This window comes from Phyllobates terribilis, unplaced genomic scaffold (assembly GCF_046119375.1).
Source record: "Phyllobates terribilis strain yellow unplaced genomic scaffold, ASM4611937v1 Scaffold_11__3_contigs__length_659146591, whole genome shotgun sequence".
Classification (NCBI taxonomy): domain Eukaryota; kingdom Metazoa; phylum Chordata; class Amphibia; order Anura; family Dendrobatidae; genus Phyllobates; species Phyllobates terribilis.
This window is the reverse complement of record NW_027362771.1, coordinates 437627995-437649297: the sequence shown is the minus strand read 5'-3', so window position 1 is coordinate 437649297 and position 21303 is coordinate 437627995. Positions and strand designations below refer to the sequence as shown.

The 21303-nt window shown below is 41.0% G+C and overlaps 1 protein-coding gene across 1 annotated transcript in view; it reads right to left on the bottom strand.

Moving 5' to 3' along the window:
- Positions 1 to 21303, bottom strand: part of LOC141165229 (gonadotropin-releasing hormone II receptor-like) — a 56424-nt gene that overhangs the window by 8301 nt on the left and 26820 nt on the right. The window contains exon 3 of the mRNA XM_073650856.1: positions 6217 to 6421. Within this exon, the coding sequence (XP_073506957.1) occupies positions 6217 to 6421 (205 nt within the window). The remainder of the gene's footprint in view (positions 1 to 6216; positions 6422 to 21303) is intronic.

Genomic DNA, 21303 nt, shown 5'->3' with positions numbered 1-21303 from the left:
TAAGCTAGATCCCTACGATGTAACGGGGAACCTGATGCTGCGATCAGACCCGCTAAAGTCCTCGGCTAGTTTGTACGAAGACCTATAGATGCAAGGGAGGGATCCCTACAAGAACTAGGGACTGGGATAAAGTTGGGCACCACCTAGCAGAAATTGTAGCAGTAAAAGACAAACACACAACATAGAACATAAAGGTCCGAAGACCAAGCTAAACAGACTGAGAAAGGTAACTAAGCACCAGGCTAACTTAAGAGTAGAAATTACAATGAAGTCCAGCAAGGCCAGGAGGGCGGAGCAGGATTAAATAGGCAAAAAAGGTCATGTGACCAGCAAACTAGAAAAAAACTAACAGGAGAGTTCTAACAGTTTCAAACATCTTTGAGAACTAACCACAGATCTTCTATGGCTGTAGACTTGCACAAATCATTCTGTCTCTTCATGTAATCAAACACAGACTTGATATTGAGATTAGGGTTATCAGGGAGCTATATAATTACTTCCAGCTAATGACATAGGCTGTATGTTTGGGGTCTTTGTCCTGCTGCAGAATAAATTTGGAACCAATCATATGTCTCCTTCACAGTATTGCATGATGGATGAGTATCTGTTTGAATTTCTCAGCATTGAGGACACCAAAAAATGGGCAACATTAAGGTCCATAGATGTAGTGGTCAGCCAAGGAAATTTAGTGCAATAGATGAATGACACATAATGCTTACTTCCCTTTAAAACTGGAAGATATCTAGCAGTGCCAGCAGCTTAGAACTGGATGCAACCAGTGGGACCCAGCTATATCCATCCACTCTTTGGAGAAGTCTGGCTATAAGAGGTCTTCATGGAAGAAGTACAGACAAAAAACATACTTTTGTCACTGAAATAAGGCCAAGTGACTCAACTATACACAAAAACAAAGGAACTAGGGTGCAGAAAAATGGCAGCAGGTACTCTGGACTGAGGAGTCAAAATGTGAAATATTTTACTGTAACAGAAGATAGTTTTTTTGCTGAAGGGCTGGAGAGCAGTACTATAATGAGTGCCTACAGGCAAAAGTAAAGCATGGTGGAGATTCCTTGCAAGTTTTGGGCAGCATTTCAGCAACTGGAAATGGGAATTTGGTCAAGAGTAAAGGTATCTTCAATGCTGAGAAATACAAGCAGATATGTATCCATCATACAGGACCATCAATGAGGTTGATATCTACTTAATCCTATGTAGCCTAAATCTATAAACCATAGCATAACAGAGACTCTAGCTTAATAAAATTCCAATTTTTATTCAATACATATAATTCATTAAAAACATGCTAAGAGAATAAGGGTAAGGAGCCTCCAATGCAGAGAGATGTAGTATAAAGCTGAGTCGTGTCTCAGTTTAGTAAAAAACAACCCAACAGATAAGTGTGTCTCTATCAAATAGAGAAGATCAGAATAAAGTGAAGTCTATAGGGGATATCGGTATATTAACCCCTTTCTGACGTGGGGCGTATTAATACATATCGGTGCCCTGGGCTTATTGGGCAAGATATGTATTAGTACGCCCAGCCGATTGCGCCCGCACAGAGGCTGTGCGGGCGCGATCGCCGCCAGGTGTCAGCTGATTGTCACAGCTGACACCTGGTACTATGTGCAAAGAGCAGTACTGCACCGCTCCCTGCACATTAACCCCCCAAAATGCTGTGACTGAAGTCGATCGGAGCATTCCGGGAGCAAGGGGAAGTAAGCGCTGTTACTTACCTCCTCTCCGGCGCCCGGCGCTGTCTCTGGCGCGTCCCGTGGTTGTCATGGTGACCCGACGCCGTCATGACGACATCCGGGTCACCAGACAGCAGGAAGCTATTTTGATCATGGGCAGTGCGTGATCAAAGTAACTTCTCCCTGTGCAGCGATGACAGCTTGGATACCACAGAGATGCTGCTGCATCTCTATGCTATACAGGCGCTCAGACTGCAAAAAGTGAAAGTCCTATACTGGGACAAAGTATAAAAGTAAGAAAAAGTATCAGAAACTTAAAAAAAATGTTTTTAAATATTTAAAAAAAAAACTGAAAAAAAAAAATAAAAAAAAATAAAAATATACTGTACCCATAAATAAATATTATTATGAAAAAAACAAAACAATAAAAGTACACATATATGGTATCGCCACATCAGGAACGACCTATAAAACTGTCCCACTTGTTAACCCCTTTAGTGAACATGAAAAAATAAAACGAAGCAAAAAACTATGCTTTATCATCATACCGCCAAACAAAAATTGGAATAAAACGCGATCAAAAAGATGAATGTAAATAAAAATGGTACCGCTGAAAACGTCATCTTGTCCCGCAAAAAACAAGCTGCCATACTGCTCCATCAGACAAGAAATAAAAAAGTTATAGCTCACAGAATAAAGCGATACAAAAAAATTATTTTTTCCATAAAATAGTTTTTATTGTATAAAAGCACCAAAACATAAAAAAAAATATAAATGTGGTACCGCTGTAAACGTACTGACCCGAAGAATAAAGGTGCCTTATCAATTTTACCACACGCGGAATGGCATAAACCCCCCCCCAAAAAAAAACAATTCCTGAATTGTAGGTTTTTGTTTATTCTGCCTCCCAATATCGGAACAGAAAGTGATCAAAAAATGTCATGTGCCCGAAAATGGTACCAATAAAAACGTCAACTTGTCCCACAAAAAACAAGCAGTCACATGACTCTGTCAGCCGACATATGGAAAAATTATTGCTCTCAAAATATGGCGATGCAAAAACTAGTGTTTGCAAAAAAAATAATTTTTTTTTAGCGTGAAAGCTGACAATCATAAAAACCTGATATGAATCTGGTATCGCTGTAATCGCACCAACCCAAAGAATAAAGTTGTCTAATCACTTATACTGCACGAGGAATGGCGTAAAAAATAAACTCTAGGGTTAGGGTTTTGCTAGGGTTAGGGTTGTGCTAGGATTAGGGTTGTGCTAGGATTAGGGATGTGCTAGGGTTAGGGTTAGGGTTGTGCTAGGGTTAGGGTTGTGCTAGGGTTAGGTTTGTGCTAGGGTTAGGGTTTTGTTAGGGTTAGGGTTGGGGTTTTGCTAGGGTTAGGGTTTTGCTAGGGTTGGAGTTAGGGTTGTGTTGGGTTTGGGATTTTTTCAAAAGTAAAGAAAAAAAATGATGATGATATGACGACTAGTCTTGAGCGCAAGTGCTCGCTACTTGAGTTTGCATTGGGTGCTCGGATATGCACCGAGTATTGTGGGTGCTCGAGTGACATGCTCAAGTCTCCACTCCATATGTTTCGAGGCTGTTATACAGCCAGAAAAACCTCGTGGGGATTGCCTGCCATGTACGGGCAGTCCCCGCATGTTTTTTTTTGGGTGTCTAATAACCGTGAAACATGCGGGTGGGGACTCAAGCATGTCACTCGAGCACGCGCGATACGTGGTGCATAACCGAGTACCCGATGCAAACTCAAGTAGCGTGCACTTGCGCTCAAGACTAATGACAACTTATTCAATATGATGACCTAATGTTATCAAATTCTATGTCGTACCTCTGGGTTTAAAATGTTCACTATACCCCTTGATAAAATCCTTGAGGGGTCTATTTTCCAAAATGGGGTCACTTGTGGTGGGTATCCACTGTTTAGGCGCATCAGGGGCTCTCCAAATGCGACATGGCGTCCGCTCTCGATTCCAGCCAATTTTGCGTTCAAAAAGTCACACAGTGCTCCTTCCCTTCTGAACCCTGCCGAGTGCCCAAACAGTGCATTTTCCCCACATATGAGGTATCGGCGTACTCAGGAGAAATTGCACAACAGTTTTTGGAGTCCATTTCTCCTCTTACCCTTGTGAAAATAAAAAATTAGGACTAAAAGATCATTTTTGTGGAAAAAGTTAGATTTTTTTTATTTTCAGGGCTCTACGTTATAAACTTCTGTGAAGCACCTGCGGGTTCAGGGTGCTCTCCACACATCTAGAGAAGTTCCCTGAGGGGTCTAGTTTCCAAAATGGTTTCACTTGTGGGGGGTTTCCACTGTTTAGACACATCAGGGGCTTCCCAAATGCAACATGGCGTCCGCTAATTATTCAAGCAAATTTTACATTCAAACAGTCAAATGGTGCTCCTTCCCTTCCGAACCCTGTTGTGTGCCCAGACAGTGGTTTTCCCCCACATATGGGGTATCAGTGTGCTCAGGAGAAATTGCACAACAAATTTTGGGGTCCATTTTTTCATGTTACCCTTGCGAAAATAAAAAAAATGTGATTAAAAACACCACCCCGGAAGAAGCGTGATGCGAAACAGCGTAGGGGTTCTGAGGACAAGCTACATTCAGTGGTAGGTCCATATCCATGTCACCAACAAATAACCACAGGTAATTGTTACACTCTTTAGTGATGTTTGCTATTATGAAGTAATATGAATCAGGCAGAACTGCTTTGACTATGGCACTTTAGGTATTTTGAATTCTCTAATTATGTAGGCACTTAGCACTTTATATTTATTTGAATTGTATCAATATCAGTACCTAGTCTAATTGGTTTGGAGGGATTATCCATTATTGCATTGTGGGCACTTTTAAATATTGGTTTATTAAGATACCGATATCCCCTATAGACTTCACTTTGTTCTGATTTTCTCTATTTGATAGAGACACACTTGTCTGTTGGGTTGTTTTTTACTAAAGTGAGACATGACCCAGCTTTATACTGCATCTCTCTACATTGGAGGTTCCTTACCCTTATTCTGTTTGTTTGTTTTTAATGAATTATATGTATTGAATAAAAATTGGAAATTTATTAACCTAGAGTCTCTGTTATCCTGTGGTTTAAAGATTTAGGCTAAATAGGATTAAGTAGATATCAATGTCACCATAGTGTCTAGCGCTCTCTTGACTTTCTTTGGACATTTATGAATAACCATCAGTGAGGTGATTAGCTCCAAATGTATTCTGCAGCAGGATAATGACCCCAAATATACAAGCAATGTCATTAAGAACTATCTTCAGAGTAAAAAAGAACAAAGAGTCCTGTAGATGATGATATGGTCCCAAAGTAGCCCTGACCTTATCATCATCTAGTCTGTGTGTGATTATATGAAGAGATAGAAGGATTTGTGCAAGCCTGCATTCACAGAAGATTTGTGGTTAGTTGTCCAAGATGTTTGGAACAACCTCCCTGCAGAGTTCCTTCAAAAACATAAGTCTACCTAGGAAAATTGATGCTTTGATGCTATTCTGAAGGTTAGGGGAGGTCACACCAAATTTTTTAATTATTTAGATGTTTATTTTGCAGTACCTGGTCCATCAGTATTCTGTGGACACTAGATAGGAGCCCTGAGAAACACCTGTTACCTTACGGTATTGTGGCTCTTCTTTTGATTAGTTGGCCTGGCGCAATGTTATTGCTGATGCACATATGCTACACCAAGGCCGGCTAATCAAAAAAAAGATTTACGTATGAGGCATGAGGCATTTCTCAAAGCTCCCGTCCAGCGACCACAGATTACTGATGTACCTGATGGACTGGGTCTTGCATGTTGATTTGCACCAACTCTATTAATTACTGTACATCATATATGATCTTCTTATCATTGTGCAAAGAAGGTGACAGGTCCAGCTCTCAGATGCACTATAGGACTGAAATACTGCAAATCTCATTGTCCTTCATAAAAACTGTCTAAAACGATATTTTCACTCATAAACTTCCAACCAAAGCTCAGCTTTAATTTATTAAACTACCCTGGAAAAAGTAAAGCAAAGCTGCCAACTGTTCCTGTGGACAACAAAAGCTATTTATCTGTTTAGAGAATTTTGATAAATTTGTCCCTTTGACTCACAAGTGATAGTCTGGGGTTCCTCTCTGGCCGCAATATGGTAGATAAGAAGTCCAGTGTGAGCCCAGTATGATTTATTGTTAAAAATCAGACATTAGAGAAGATATATGTAGATCTATGTCTGTCATACAAATTATGTATATATCTTCTACAATGTCTGATTTTGAATAGTAAAACATCTCATTTTAATTTGTGATAATGGGAATTACAAATACATCAAAATGTTTCTGATACATTGCTTCCATTACCCTTCCCATAGTTTGGGTCTTAGAAATCTACTGCTGATATCAATGGCGTTCCCATTCCCAATACAAACATTAATGACATTTACACAGGATGTACCCAGAAGAAGTCGTACATTCCAGCTTACAATGGTAACATTTTTGTCTCAGTGTGATACTTACAGGTTCCCTTGCTCATGCGCTTTGAGATTTCCAGCAGAATTCTTGAATAACAGCAAATCATGATCAGCAGAGGAAGCAGGAAGAGGCACACAAAGCTCACCATGTTGTAGGTGGTTTCCTGCCAGTGCTCCTGGAAACTGCCTCTGGTGGTGCACTGCGTGAAGTTCTGTGGTTCAGTGATTGTTACTGTATGAAACAAAAAGAGCTGAAAGGAAAGGGGAGACAGAAAAATGACTTATTTTATCGATGTAACATCAACATAATACAGGGTGGGCCATTTATATGGATACACCTAAATTGAATGGGAATGGTTGGTGATATCAACTTTCTGTTTGTGGCACATTAGTATATGGGAGGGGGGAAACTTTTCCAGATGGGTGGTGACCATGGCGGCCATTTTGAAGTCAGACATTTTGGATCCAACTTTATTTTTTTCAATGGGAAGAGGGTCATGTGACACATCAAACGTATTGAGAATTTCATAAGGAAAACAATGGTGTGCTTGGTTTTAACGTAACTTTACTCATTCATGAGTTTTTTTACAAGTTTATGACCACTTATAAAGTGTGTTCAAAGTGCTGCCCATTGTGTTGGATTGTCAATGCAACCCTCTTCTCCCACTCTTGACACACTGATAGCAACACCGCAGAAGAAATACTAGCACAGGCTTCCAGTATCTGTTGTTTCAGATGCTGCACATCTCATATCTTCAGAGCATAGACAATTGCCTTCAGATGACCCCAAAGATAAAAGTCTAAGGGGGTCAGATCAGGAGACCTTGGTGGCCATTCAACTGGCCCACGATGACCAATCCACTTTCCAGGAAACTGTTCATGTAGGAATGCTCGGACCTGACACCCATAATGTGGTGCACCATCTTGTTGGAAAAACTCAGGGAACGTGCCATCTTCAGTGCATAAAGAGGGCAACACATCATCATGTAGCAATTTCAGATATCCAGTGGCATTGAGGTTTCCATTGATGAAGAATGGCTCCACATTCTATGTACCCCATATACCACACCATACCATCAAGATACGAGATGTGCAGCATCTGAAACAATGGATACTGGAAGCCTGTGCTAGCATTTCTTCTGTGGTGTTGCTATCAGTGTGTCAAGAGTTGGAGAAGAGGGTTGCATTGACAATCCAACACAATGGGCAGCACTTTGAACACATTTTATAAGTGGTCATAACTTGTAAAAAACTCATGAAAGAATAAAGTTACGTTAAAACCAAGCACACCATTGTTTTTCCTATGAAATTTTCAATACGTTTGATGTGTCACATGACCCTCTTCCCACTGAAAAAAATAAAGTTGGATCCAAAATGGCCAACTTCAAAATGGCCGCCATGGTCACCACCCATCTGGAAAAGTTTTCCCCCTCCCATATACTAATGCGCCACAAACTGGAAGTTGATATCACCAACCATTCCCATTTAATTTAGGTGTATCCATATAAATGGCCCACCCTGTAATTTCTAGTAACACCAAAAATACAAAAGGGCAGATTTACGAATCACTATGCGCTATTTCACCTTGCTGAAGTGGTGGTGTTTTATTAGGAAAGGATCATAGCTTTAAGATGTGAAACATTGTGCCACAAGGTTGGTGCAAAGTCGGTCTAAAGTATGTCAGCAAATATCCCATTGACACTTAACAAGTTTTGCATATGTGTTCTATCAATTGTTTTTGCGGATAGAACACACACACATTATAGAAAATAGTATACAAAAACATGTGAATAGGGCTTATTGTCCACAAAAATTATGCAGAAACATGTTTGAATCACATACCAAACTCATACATGTCAATGAATGCGTCTAGGACAGTGGCGTACTGCTAATAGCGGCAGACCATGCTGCCGGTCTAGGACCCATGAGCCGGGGGGTCTTGGTGCCAGCACCGGCACAGCCCCCACGCCTGGCATCACACTTTCAACTCTATCTGCCTCTCAGGTGCAGATACAGTTGACAGCAATGATTGAACAAGGAGACATCAGCTCCCTGTTCTAGCATTCTCCCTGTGCATCTGAGCTCTGACGTCTCAGCCCAGTGGGCGCAATAATGTCACTACATTGCGCCTGCTGTGCAGAGCTTTAGAGCACACGCTACAGAGACTACAGCATCAGGTGAATGGGGAGAGGTGAATATTTTTTTTTTAATCAATGAGTACATTGTGAGGGTCATTATACTGTTTGGAGGGCTATGTGGAGGCCCTTTATACCATTTGGAGGTCTGTGTTGGGGCTATTATATTACCTATTTGGAGGGCTATGTGAGGGTCATTATACTATTTGGGGAGCTATGTGGGGGCTATCATACTGTGTGGTGGCCATTATACTGTATGAAGGGCTGTGTGGGCATCATTGTACTGTATGAAGGGATGTATGGGGATCAAACTGTATGGAAGTCTGTGTGGGGGCCATTATACTGTTTAGAGAGCTATGTGGGGGATCAATTATACTATTTGGAGGGCTGTGTGGGGGCCATTTATACTATTTGGAGGGCTATGTGCGAGCCAATAATACTGTTTGAAGGGCTATGTGGAGTCCAATTATGATGCGGGAGGGCTATGTTGGGGCCAAATATTCTGTTTGAAGGGTTATGTGGGGAGCGTTATATTCTTGGAATGCTATGTGTGGGCCATTATACTGTTTGGATACCTATGTGGATGCCACTATACTATTTTGGAGGACTATGTGGGGGGCATTATACTCTGTGGAGGGTTGTTTGGGGTCCATCATACTCTGTGGAGGGTTGTATGGGGGCATCATGTTGTGTGGAGGGGTGTATCAGGGTCATCCTACTGTATAGAGGGCCATCATTATGTATGGAGGGCTGTGTTGGGGACATCATACGCTGTGTGGGGGACACCATACTGTGTTGTGGTCACTGTCGAGACATAATACTATGCATGTTGTGGTCGCCGTGGGGATATCATACTTTGTGGGGGGGAGTACTGTAAGGTCATCATACTGTTCATGTGGCGGGTACTGTGGATGAATTCACTGTGGGGGTATAATACTGTGTTTGGGGGGCACTTTTGTTGGCATTATACTTTATGAGGGCCATGAAAGGGATATCTTAGTGAGTAGGAACACTAAAGGTTTCAATAGGAGCAAAATTACTTTGTAAGGGCTGCAAACTTGTGACCCCACCAAATGTTATTTATTTATTTATTTTTTTGTTTGATTTCTATATATGCCCCTGATCCAGGATGCAATAGCACATGGATGCAATCTGTGTTACATCTGTGTTCTGTTAAAAAACATGGACATAAATTAAACCTAATCAGTGATAAAAAGTTATCTAAATGTGTCTAAAAATGCACCAAAGTTATCTGCCAGCATGAACCACTGTGCTAAATTTGGAAGCTCTAATTCTAACCTGTCTAATTTTTTTTGTACATTCTTTATTTTTGAATATTCAATAACACACTAACATTTTGATTAAATGACATTAATAAATATTAACATTCCCAAAAAGAGAAAATAGTAATGATAACATGGGTTGGGAGTTGATAGAAGGGGGAATTTGGGTATGATTGGGAAAATGTGGGAGGGTGGGGGAAGGTCTTGTTTTATAGTTGTCTATATCTGGATATTTGAAAATAGTTTAAGAATTTTGAGATTATGTATGGTATAACATTTCTATTGTTTCCCTTGCTTAATGAGATTCAGAATTATATTTAGTAGGAGAATGAGTTATATTATTCTGAATGTGGTTGAATTTTGGTAAATACAATTTATTCCAGTATTCAAGAGATTTTTTGTTCTTAGAGTGGGATAGTTTGTTTTTTTCTAAAATGTAAATGCGATTCAACTCATTAATCCATTCTAGCATAGTGGGGAGGGGGCGGGGAATCAGTGTCTTTCCATTGTCTTGCAATGATGATTTTAGTGGCATTAACAAAATGAGATATTATAGAGTATTTATTTATGATTTGGTGTTGAGTGTCTACATTGAGTAGGATTAAATTAGGGGTAAGATTTGTTCTAGCATTGAGGGTCATTTCTATATGATTTTTTTTTCCCCACAGTGGTTTAATTTTAAAGCAGAGAAACCATATACTGAATGGGAAGGAGTGCCAGGTTCTTGTTTACTTCTCCAGTATTTTGATGAGTAGGAATTGTCAATTTTGTTCAAAATATGGGGTTATTGTACCATTTAGAGATAATCTTATAATTGAGTTATTGATATTTTATTGATAATCAAAATAATGTGAGGAATGGGGAAAAAGGAAAAATCATCAGCTCATCAGTGAAGGACGAATGGCAGACAGGGCACGGTGCACGGGTAGCTCCAGGTCAGTTCCTGGCTGGGTCGATTCCTGTCCATTATATGTGGATGAACCCCCTTTTCTCCTGGATATTTTATTGCTGTTGAGAATAAGAGTGTTTTTTAAGCTGGTTTTAATTTTATCTTGGTTTAATCTGGAATTTAGTTATGTTTCCCATTTTTTAATGTAAGAAGGAGTTTCTGCTGTATTGTATAAAATTTTGTATAGTTTTGATATTTTCTTTTTTTTGCTTTTTTATGTATAATTAAAACACCACTCCAGTGTTTGTTTGTTTTTATTTCAATGCTGCAGTGGTGCCAATAATTTAATTTCCCTGCCCCTAGTATTATACTCACCAAGCGCTGTCTTCAGCTGTTCAGCTCCTGTCCCATGCGCCAAATTCTGACTAACCAGAAGTCAGAGGTAACGGTCACAAGCTCTTAATGTAAGTCTATGAGAGCCCCATTACGGGGATAATTCTTTTCTGGTGATTTTGTAGTAATCAAGCCACCCAGTCCTGGACTTTTCCCTCCAGGAATTGTTTCAATAACTGGTTCTATTTCATTTCTTGTTATTGGGTTGCATAAACTGTGGTCCGGTTTATCTTTATTTTTTTGTATTTGTGCTAGATTAATTTGTTTTCTGATGTTTGCCAACATTTACCACATTCATTAACCCTTGTATGGTATTTGAATCTTGAATAAAATAAGTAATTTTCTGATTTTTTATTTAAGAGGTCTCAAAGGTATCTAAATCTAAAGAGATTTTTTTTCTATTGTTGGAGTTTGTTTTATTTTGTGTTTCTCTTCCAGAGTCTATTTTGGTATTTGGGTTAAATTAGTTACTATTTTTTCTTTTTTTTTTCCTAGATCCTAACTTAATAAGGAGGCCTCTCCGCACATCTTTATGTGCCTCCGATATATTAGAGTCACATGTACCATCGAGGAAGTCTTCTTTGAAATAGTTTAGAATGCAATTGCTTATGTATTGTTTGGACTCATTGTTATTTATAAGGATATTAATTTTCCAATTCAATGGACATTTCTTTTGAAGGTTCAAAATTACGTTAAGAAATAGTGTGGCATAATCTGAGTATATGAAGGAATCATAAAAGGCTTCCGTAACTGTATTCAGAAAGTGCTGTATTACGAATAAATCTATTCTTGAATACTTTTTATGAAGTGAGGAAAAAAAAGGAAAAGCCCTTAGTCGTTGGATGTAATTGTTTCCATGTGTCAATCAAACCCAGCTCTGCCATAGATTTTTTTATATATATCTGAGTGTCTTCAGTGGTACAGACGAATGACTATTGGAGTTGTCTAAGGGAGGGTGAAGTCTACTCTAACTATTCGTGTACCTTCAGAAAATTGGTTTAGTGATGTGAATTTTTTTTTAAAGACGGTATGGCGGTTTGCTTTTGGAGCATAAATATGTACCAGAGTATATAATGTATTGTGGATTATACATTTCAGAAAGATAAATCTTCCATCATCGTAACAGTTAACATCTTTAACATTATTGTACTTGTTGGTTGCTATGTATACCCCTTTTAAACATGTAAAGCGCCATGGAATTAATGGCGCATAATAATAAATAATAATAATCTTTAAAGGTAAAGGGGATTTTTCTACTAATGATAATGGAGACTCCTTTATTATGTTTAAATCATGAATTGGAGTTGTACCATTTAGTATAAGTTTCCTTTTTGGTAATGGGAGAGTATGTTTTTTCAAAATAGGAATCTTGAAGAAAAGATATTTTAATTGAATTTAAATTTTTATTTTTAAAAAATATATATATTTTTTAAATTATTTTATTTTTATTTTTATATTTTAATTGAAGAAAAAATATTTTATTTTTTTGTAAGTATCTCAGAATTTGCACTCTCCTTTGGGGGATACTTATATATTTATACCGTTCACATTGAAGAGTGTGATATTTAAGTTAGTCATGGTTATATGATAGTAATAGATTTCTCCTGGGATATATTGAGCAGGACTGAGGAGAGGTTAAGAAGACATTCTGGATGGTCTTTAACGACCAGTATAGGATGTACATTTTTATCAAAAGTATTGAAAAAAAGTTACTATCAATCAGCTGGATGGGAAAAGGAAAGCAAACCCTGTTCACAGCCAGATGTTATAGAAAAAATGGAGCAACAGATCTGTGTGGGCGGACCTGTGTTTATTTTTAGAGGGAAAGGGTGTGAAGTTAGTCTCCCAGCAAAGTCTAAATTATGTTATCATTAAGGGGAGGGAGAGAGAAGAGAAGTAAAAAAGTAGTAGCTGTGTACATATGTAAAGTCATTACTTGTATAAATTACAACTATTTTCTAGTGAACACATTTTCTAGTATAAATTATAACTAGTTTTCAATGAACTATAACCAGGAAATTTTGGGAAAAAAGTATCAGATAAAGCAATATTTGTCACAGCAGTCTCTTTTCATTTATAACGTAAACTTACGTTGCCCTCTAAATTTAGGACTGTATTAATAAATCTGTCCCAAAATGTATGTTCATCTTAGGAAAAAAGAAAAAAAGAAGCCTTTAATGTAAAATGTTGGGTTGGGATACAGGGTAGGGTGGGATTTTAACCCAGGACACCACTGCTGCAAAGCTACAGTGCTAACCACTAAACCCATAAGTGTTGTGACCTTTCCTGCCTATTAATGCCTTAGGAACTTAATCACTGGTATGGCTGGCACCAATGGCGACACTGTTGCTGGTATTCAATGGGGCACTATGGTTGGTCTACATAGTGTGTACTGTTGATGGCATGAATGTGGACACATTCGCTCCAGTTTAGTCATGGGGTACCCAATTAATAGGAGAATAATAGCTGCTCTTACAGTTTTAATTTTGGAATGACTTGTTGCTTGATAGAATACAGCATTCTGGATTTTATGCTATAATGCTGAATCTCACGAACACCATTACAGACTTGACTTTCTATAGCTGCCAGGGAAGCTTGGTTGATTTTAAGAGTTACATACAGTCAGCTATAAATCAATTGATATCTATATCAAGCAGCCATATGATAAACGTAGACAACAGTAATGCATAGAATTTAAAGAAGAATGCTGGGAAAAACTGCGGACATAATGTATCTGCTGGATTTTGTATAATAAATAATATTGTCAGTGTGGATAAGAGAAGGAGGCAGTGAATGAATGATGCAAGTACCTTGTGTGGACAATCTATTAAAGTACATTGCAGAATTTCTATGCTTGGTTTGCCGTGCAGCCACTTTACATTTTGATGAGGCATTCAGGACACTCACACACCTTATACAATGGAATCTGTGAATTCATGTTGAAAAAAAAAAAGTTGACAACCACATTCTTTTTCTTAGAAAGGAATAAGAGGTTCTCATAGTTTCCCTATAAACATTAGTGAATAGTGCTATAATCACAAAGTATCAAACTAGGCAGCATTAATTTACATTTCTCCCTCCCAAAAAAAACATTTTTCACTTTGATTCTAAATGATTGAAATTTGTTCTATTGAACCTGAATGTTTTTAAAGGAAAAATGTGATTGATTTTAATTTTAATAATTACATGAAAGAGAAATACTTTGGAGGTTTTGCTGAGCTAAATGCTCCAGAATTCTGAAGCAGTTTGTGCCAACAACCTTGTATATATTCCTTTCGCTACATTTATGAAGAGCTGCGGCTTTGTGAAAAGGTCTTGGTTTAACATGTGCCAACGTGTGCCAAATAAATAGCACAAAGTCAGCTAATGAAGAGGTGCTGTAAAGATTAACAAACACAGCAAGATGCCCCAGATCTATCATACAGAATGAACCACTATAATTTGACGCATTTTCACACTGATTAGTCTAAGGGTACAGTTAGTTCACATGGGGGTATTTTGGTTTGGATTTCGAAATGGATCCTCTTCAAAATCCACATCAATGATAAATAAAAAAAAGTATTTAAATATGTTTTTGGTGTGAATTTTGAAGCATGGCAAAATACTTCATGTGAACATGTCCTAAGGGTCTATTCAGACCAGCTGATATTGGTACTGTGCGTTCTTAGGAATGCTTGTTTCCCGATCAGGTAATGTAAACTGACTGTCAATCACCCGAAGAACAAGCAAAACCCTTGTAAAGTGAAATTATTTTTAAAGCTTTCCTAACCCCTTTACCCCCCAAGGGTGGTTTGCACTTTAAAGACCAGGCCAATTTTTACAATTCTGACCACTGTCACTTTATGAGGTAATTACTCTGGAACGCTTCAATGGATCCCGCTGATTCTGAGAATGTTTTTTCGGGACATATTGTACTTCATGATAGTGGTACAATTTATTCGATATCACTTGTGTTTATTTGTGAAAAAATAAGAAATTTGCTGAAAATTTAGAAAATTTTGAAATTTTCAAAATTTTAATTTTTATGCCCTTAAATCAGAGAGATACAGTGAAGACCAAAAGTTTGGACACACCTTCTCATTTAAAGATTTTTCTGTATTTTCATGACTATGAAAATTGTATATTCACACTGAAGGTATCAAAACTATGAATTAACACATGTGGAATTATATACTTAACAAAAAAGTGTGAAACAACTGAAAATATGTCTGATATTATAGGTTCTTCAAAGTAGCCACCTTTTGCTTTGATGACTGCTTTGCACACTCTTGGCATTCTCTTGATGAGCTTCAAGAGGTAGTCACCGGAAATGGTTTTCACTTCACAGGTGTGCCCTGTCAGGTTTAATAAGTGGGATTTCTTGCCTTATAAATGGGGTTGGGACCATCAGTTGTGTTGTGCAGAAGTCAGGTGGATACACAGCTGATAGTCCTACTGAAAAGACTGTTAGAATTTGTATTATGGCAAGAAAAAAGCAGCTAAGTAAAGAAAAACGAGTGGCCATCATTACTTTAAGAAATGAAGGTCAGTCAGTCCGAAAAATTGGGAAAACTTAGTGTCCCCAAGTGCAGTTGCAAAAACTATCAAGCGCTACAAAGAAACTGGCTCACATGAGGACCGCCTCAGGAAAGGAAGACCAAGAGTCACCTCTGCTTCTGAGGATAAGTTTATCCGAGTCACCAGCCTCAGAAATCGCAGGTTAACAGCAGCTCAGATTAGAGACCAGGTCAATGCCACACAGAGTTCTAGCAGCAGACACATCTCTACAACAACTGTTAAGAGGAGACTTTGTGCAGCAGGCCTTCATGGTAAAATAGCTCCTAGGAAACCACTGCTAAGGACAGGCAACAAGCAGAAGAGATTTGTTTGAGCTAAAGAACACAAGGAATTGACATTAGACCAGTGGAAATCTGTGCTTTGGTCTGATGAGTCCAAATTTGAGATCTTTGGTTCCAACCACCGTGTCTTTGTGCGACGCAGAAAAGGTGAACGGATGGACTCTACATGCCTGGTTCCCACCGTGAAGCATAGAGGAGGAGGTGTGATGGTGTGGGGGTGCTTTTCTGGTGACACTGTTGGGGATTTATTCAAAATTGCAGGCATACTGAACCAGCATGGCTACCACAGCATCTTGCAGCGGCATGCTATTCCCTCCGGTTTGCGTTCAGTTGGACCATCATTTATTTTTCAACAGGACAATGACCCCAAACACACCTCCAGGCTGTGTAAGGGCTACTTGACCAAGAAGGAGAGTGATGGGGTGCTACGACAGATGACCTGGCCTCCACAGTCACCAGATCTGAACCCAATCGAGATGGTTTGGGGTGAGCTGGACCGCAGAGTGAAGGCAAAAGGGCCAACAAGTGCTAAGCATCTCTGGGAACTCCTTCAAGATTGTTGGAAGACCATTTCCGGTGACTACCACTTGAAGCTCATCAAGAGAATGCCAAGAGTGTGCAAAGCAGTCATCAAAGCAAAAGGTGGCTACTTTGAAGAACCTATAATATCAGACATATTTTCAGTTGTTTCACACTTTTTTGTTAAGTATATAATTCCACATGTGTTAATTCATAGTTTTGATGCCTTCAGTGTGAATGTACAATTTTCATAGTCATGAAAATACAGAAAAATCTTTAAATGAGAAGGTGTGTCCAAACTTTTGGTCTGTACTGTATGTTGCACAAAATAGTTAATAAATAACATTTCCCACATGTCTACTTTACATAAGCACAATTTTGAAGCCAAAATTTGTTTTGTTAGGTAGTTATAAGGGTTAAAAGTTGACCAGTGATTTCTCATTTTAACAACAAAATTTACAAAACCATTTTTTTAGGGACCACATCACATTTGAAGTCACTTTGAGGGGCCTTTATGACAGAAAATACCCAAAAGTGACACCATTCTAAAAACTGCACCCCTCAAGGTGCTCAAAACCACATTCAAGAACTTTATTAACCCTTCAGGTGCTTCACAGGAATTTTTGGAATGTGGAAGAAAAAAATTAACATTTAACTATTTTCACAAAAATGTTACTTTAGACCCAATTTTTTTATTTTTTCAGGGGTAACAGGAAAAAATGGACCCCAAAATTTGTTGTGCAATTTCTCCTGAGTAAGTCGATACCCCATATGTGGGGGAAAACCACTGTTTGGGAGCACGGCAGGTTTCGGAAGGGAAGGAGCGACATTTGACTTTTTGAATGTAAAATTTGCTTGAATAATTAGCAGATGTGCCCCTGATGTGCCTAAACAGTGGAAACCCCCAGAAAGTGACCCCATTTTGGAAACTAGACCCCTTAGGGAACTTATCTAGATGTGTGGTGAGCACCCTGAACCCCCAGGTGCTTCACAGAAGTTTATAGCATTGAACCGTAAACATAAAATTTTCACATGTTTTCAACAAAAATGTTTTTCAGCCCCCAATTTTGCATTTTCATAAGGGTAACAGGAGAAATTGCACCATGCAATTTGTTGTGCAATTTCTCCTGAGTAAGCAGATACCCCATATGTTGGGGAAAACCACTGTTTGGGCGCACGGCAGGGTTCGGAAGAAAAGGAGCGCCATTTGATTTTTTGATTGTAAAATATGCTTGGAGAATTAACGAACGCCATGTTGCGTTTGGTGAGTCCCTGATGTGCCTAAATAGTGGAAACCACCCCCCTTCCCCCAGTGACTCCAGGATTTTATCAAGGGGTATAGTGAACATTTTGAACCCAGAGGTATTACACAGAATTTGATAACATTAGGTCATCATATTGAATAAGTTGTCATTAGTAATGATGAGCGAGCATACTCGCTACTGCTCGGTGCTCGCCCAAGCATCTCACTGCTCGAGATGCTCGGCGCTCGCCGAGTATTTCCATTGTTGCTCGGCGGGAGCTCGGGTCTCCTCCCTGCATGAATCAACAGGGATTGCCTGCCACTCACTGAAATGCCGCAGCCATGTTGGTTGTGGCATTAAAGTGATTGGCTGGCCGCATAGCGTATTCGGGTCTATATCAGACCTGGCACCGCCATTTTCGTCACAGTCACTCCGGAATTAGACAGTGTAGGGAGAGGTGCTGCTGCGTCAGGGAGAGATTTGCTTGTGTATTAGGTAGTGTAGGGAGAAAAACCGTACATTACACATATCCATCTTAACAAACAGTCCTTTTGAGGACTAACTAATCCATCTGCAGAGATATCAGGCAGGCAGTATACATAGGCAGGCAGGCAGGTTATATAGCAGACTGCAGTGCATATTGCACAAGAGGCTCCATTCCAATTCTGCCTTCTGCTGCTGTTTGATATTTCTATACAAAGGCCCAGGTCTCAGGGGCCAGGAATACTTTTCTTTGGATCTTAATCCTCATTATTTTCTTAAAAAGCAATCCAGAGAACACCCTTTTTCTGCGCCATTTGCTTGTTGGCACTGCAAAATACAGCCAGGTCCTTTCCATTTTACAGCGCTAGAAATCCAGCTATTTAAAACGGTGTTTTCTCCGTCAAACGGATCACATATACGTTGTCAGAAAATACTGCCATTTCTGGCCTCCATTAAAAATTTCCTTTAGTGTGTCAGTGAAGCAAGTCACAGCAGTTTTCTGTTCAAACTACTTACCTACAGGCCAGGTATTTAAAACTCTCTTTTCTCCGTCACACGGATCACATATATGTTGTCAGAAAAAACTGCCATTTCTGGCCTCCATTAAAAATTTCCTTTAGTGTGTCAGTGAAGCAAGTCACAGCAGTTTTCTATTCAAACTACTTACCTACAGGCCAGGTATTTAAAACTCTCTTTTCTCCGTCACACGGATCACATATAAGTTCGCTCCAAACTCAGTCATTTGTAGTGAGCGTGGAAGATACTGTCCTCCATTTAAAATGGGCAAGGCACGTGGCAAGGGACGGGGAACTGGATGTGATGGTAATGGTGCATGCAGAGGCCGAGGACAAGGCCGTGGGCAAGCTGAAATTGTGCCACAACAAACACCCACATCTTCTCGCCTGACCTTCCTGTCCCAATTTCTAGGGGACCGCAGCACACCACTATTGAACCCAGAGCAGTGTCAAAAGGTTGTTGGTTGAATAGCAGATAATGCTTCCAGTCACTTAGCCACCACCACCCTGTCTTCCACACGGTCAAGTCTCAGTAGCAGTGAGTCTGGACCGCATATTCCTCACCCTGATCCTCCTTCCTCCCACCATGCTGAGTGCCCAGAGACAACTGATCCCACACTTGGACACTCTGAAGAGCTGTTCAATTTTCCATTGCCCGGTCCACTTGAAGCAGGGCAAGGGGAGATCGCGTATAGCGATGCCCAAATATTTGAGCAGCCACAGTCACACGAAGGCGAGGGTGGGAAAGTGTCACAAGAGGTGGATGATGATGAGAAACAATTGCCAGAAAGTCAGGCGGAAGACCAGGGTGCGGAAGTGGAAGACGAGGTGGTGGATGATATAGTAACTGACCCAACCTGGCAGCAGGACATGCAGAGCGAGGACAGTGTAATATCCCTGGCGGCATGCTGGCATGGCTTACCATCTCCCACCATGCAAGACTGCCAACTTACCTATCAGTCCAGGCTGCACACTTTGCTCCAGTACTTTCTGTGTGCATGTCTCTTGTCTGATTGCTTAGGGCAGTGGCGCGGTTACTGCCTGATCCTTAAAGTTACAGTGTGCGCACTCCTAATGCGTCCCCAGCTTATTGCTGTGAGTCACTGGATACTTAAACCCCCTCCACCCAGTAGGAGCTGCCTGAGCAACACTTTCTTTCAGTGTGTTCTGTTCAACTGAGTTGCCAGGTCCTGTCCAGTATCTTGTCTGTTTCCGCCAACCTGGGGGCTGTATACCCAGGCCTGTTACCTGTATCTGTGACTTGTAGTCTGTTCCGCCACCCTGGGGGCTCTATACCCAGGCCCGTTACCTGTATCTGTGACTTCTAGTCTGTTTCTGCCACCCTGGGGGCTGAGTTCCCAGGCTCGTTCCTGTATCTTGTTCCGGGTTCAGTTCCTGTCTGAACTGTGTCCTAGCCCGTTACCTGTTTGTCTCTATGTCCGTACCTGCCCTTTTCCTGCAGTGTCTGAACCTAACTCCAACTCGTTGTCTCTGCACTTCTGTTTGTGAGTTTTGTGTCCACTCGCTACTTCATTGTAAGTACCTTGTGTGTATATGGTTCTGCTTGTCCCGTCTCCCTGCCTCCATTTCTACCTCCTGTGTTCTAACTATCTTTCTGTGTTTCCCAGTCTGTTCCATGTGAACAGAGCCCTGTCCTGTCTGTGTGCACCTTCTGCTCTGCGGTTTCGCTTTGCTCTTCTTGTCCACCACACCTGCGGTTTCGCTCTGCTCTGCTTGTCCACTGCACCTGCGGTTTCACTCTGCTCTGCTTGTCCACAGCACCTGTGGTTTCGCTCTCCTTTGCTTGTCCACCGCACCTGCGGATTCGCTCTGGTCAGCTTGTCCACTGCACCTGCGATTTTGCTCTTCTCTGCTTGTCCACCGTACCTGCGGTTTTGCTCTTCTCTGCTTGTCCACCGCACCTGCAGTTTCGCTCTGTTCTGCTTGTCCACCGCACCTGCGGTTTCGCTCTGCTTGTCCACCGCACCTGCGGTTTCGCTCTGCTCTGTTTGTCCTCCGCACCTGTGGTTTCGCTCTGCTGTTTGTCCTCCGCACCTGTGGTTTCGCTCTGCTCTGCTCCACTTGTCCTCCGCGCCTTCGGTTCTGCTCTGCTTGTCCACCACACCTGCGGCTCTATTCCTGTATCCCAGTCTGTACTGGTCCCTATCCAGCCTCCGTTCCTACCTGCCAGTACCCGCCTGTCTGCATACCAGCCGTGCCTGCCAGTACCTGCCTGTCTGCATACCAGCCATGCCTGCCAGTACCCGCCTGTCTGCATACCAGCCATGCCTGCCAGTACCCGCCTGTCTGCATACCAGCTGTGCCTGCCAGTTCCTACATTCCCCGGTGTGGGTCAACAGCTGTGACCGGGGTCTGACCTGGAGTAACACCTGGGCCACCTCCCACGTCCCTACTCAGACGACGGAGTCGATTGAGCTGCCATGTGTTCGTGGTCTGATCTGGCGAGGCCCCTAGTCACACCCCTCCAGGCACTCCTCGGTTCGTGGCCCAGTGGGACCACTAACCACGCTCACCCCAGTCAGTCCGGGTGTGAGCGTAACAGACAGCAGCACACAGGAGGAGGGAGGCAGAACACCCCAACAGGCAGGAAGAAGCAGTGTGGTGGCCACAGACAGAAGGCAGGCAACCGTTCCCTGTAACACCAACACAAAGGAAGTTGCCAGTACAACTGTTAGGTCTTCCCGAGTCTGGTTGTTTTTTAAAGACTCTGCCGATAACCCCAAAAAGGCCATTTGCACCACCTGCCAGGCCAGCATCAGCAATGGTGGCAAAATGACCAGCCTGACCACCACCAGTATGGTCAGGCAAATGGC